This window comes from Ostreococcus tauri (assembly GCF_000214015.3).
Source record: "Ostreococcus tauri WGS project CAID00000000 data, contig chromosome 20, whole genome shotgun sequence".
Classification (NCBI taxonomy): Eukaryota; Viridiplantae; Chlorophyta; class Mamiellophyceae; order Mamiellales; family Bathycoccaceae; genus Ostreococcus; species Ostreococcus tauri.
This window is the reverse complement of record NC_014445.2, coordinates 154,025-154,605: the sequence shown is the minus strand read 5'-3', so window position 1 is coordinate 154,605 and position 581 is coordinate 154,025. Positions and strand designations below refer to the sequence as shown.

At 62.8% G+C, this 581-nt stretch overlaps 1 protein-coding gene across 1 annotated transcript; it reads right to left on the bottom strand.

The window, feature by feature from the left end:
- On the bottom strand, positions 1-581 carry OT_ostta20g00895 (hypothetical protein; the record flags this gene model as incomplete). The annotated part of the gene is made up of 1 exon (XM_022985604.1): positions 1-581. A coding segment is annotated over one exon (581 nt), but the record flags the coding sequence as incomplete, so codon positions are not given.

Here is a 581-nt window from a genome sequence, read left to right as displayed (position 1 = left end):
CTCGGCGGCGTCCGCAGCGAACGGAAACGCGTTAAACAAATTTACGAGCTTGTCAAGCTCGAGTATGGTGGCCACGGAGTCGTTGCTTCGTAAGCCAGCGCTGGCTTGAATGACGACGCCTCTCACGCGTACCGCGACATCCGCCATGACGATGGAAACGCACTTGTGCGCTTCGAGCTCCAAGTCATCCGCAAGGCCAACGAGGAACGATCCAACGGGGGCACCGAACGAGCTCATCGCTCCCGCTTGGCCCCTAAGGGCGTCCGACACCGCGATGTCAGCCGCCGCGCGGAAAACGGCAACTCTGGCGCTCTCCGGACCGACAGATTTTACCGCGCATCCGCGTTCGCCCGCCGCGGCGCACGCATTCCTGAAATCGACGATGGCGTCCGCACTAAATCCAACGCCACTCACGCGGTTTCGAGCGAGCTTGGAGCCCTCGGCCTTCGCCGTGAGGATCAACTCGTCTTTTCGACCTGGCGGCACATACTGCGGCGTCGGCGCAACCCACCACGCGGGCAAAGGCTTCGAATCCACGCTCGCTTTCCCCGCCGAAGGTCCCTTCGCTCGAGCGCGTGCAT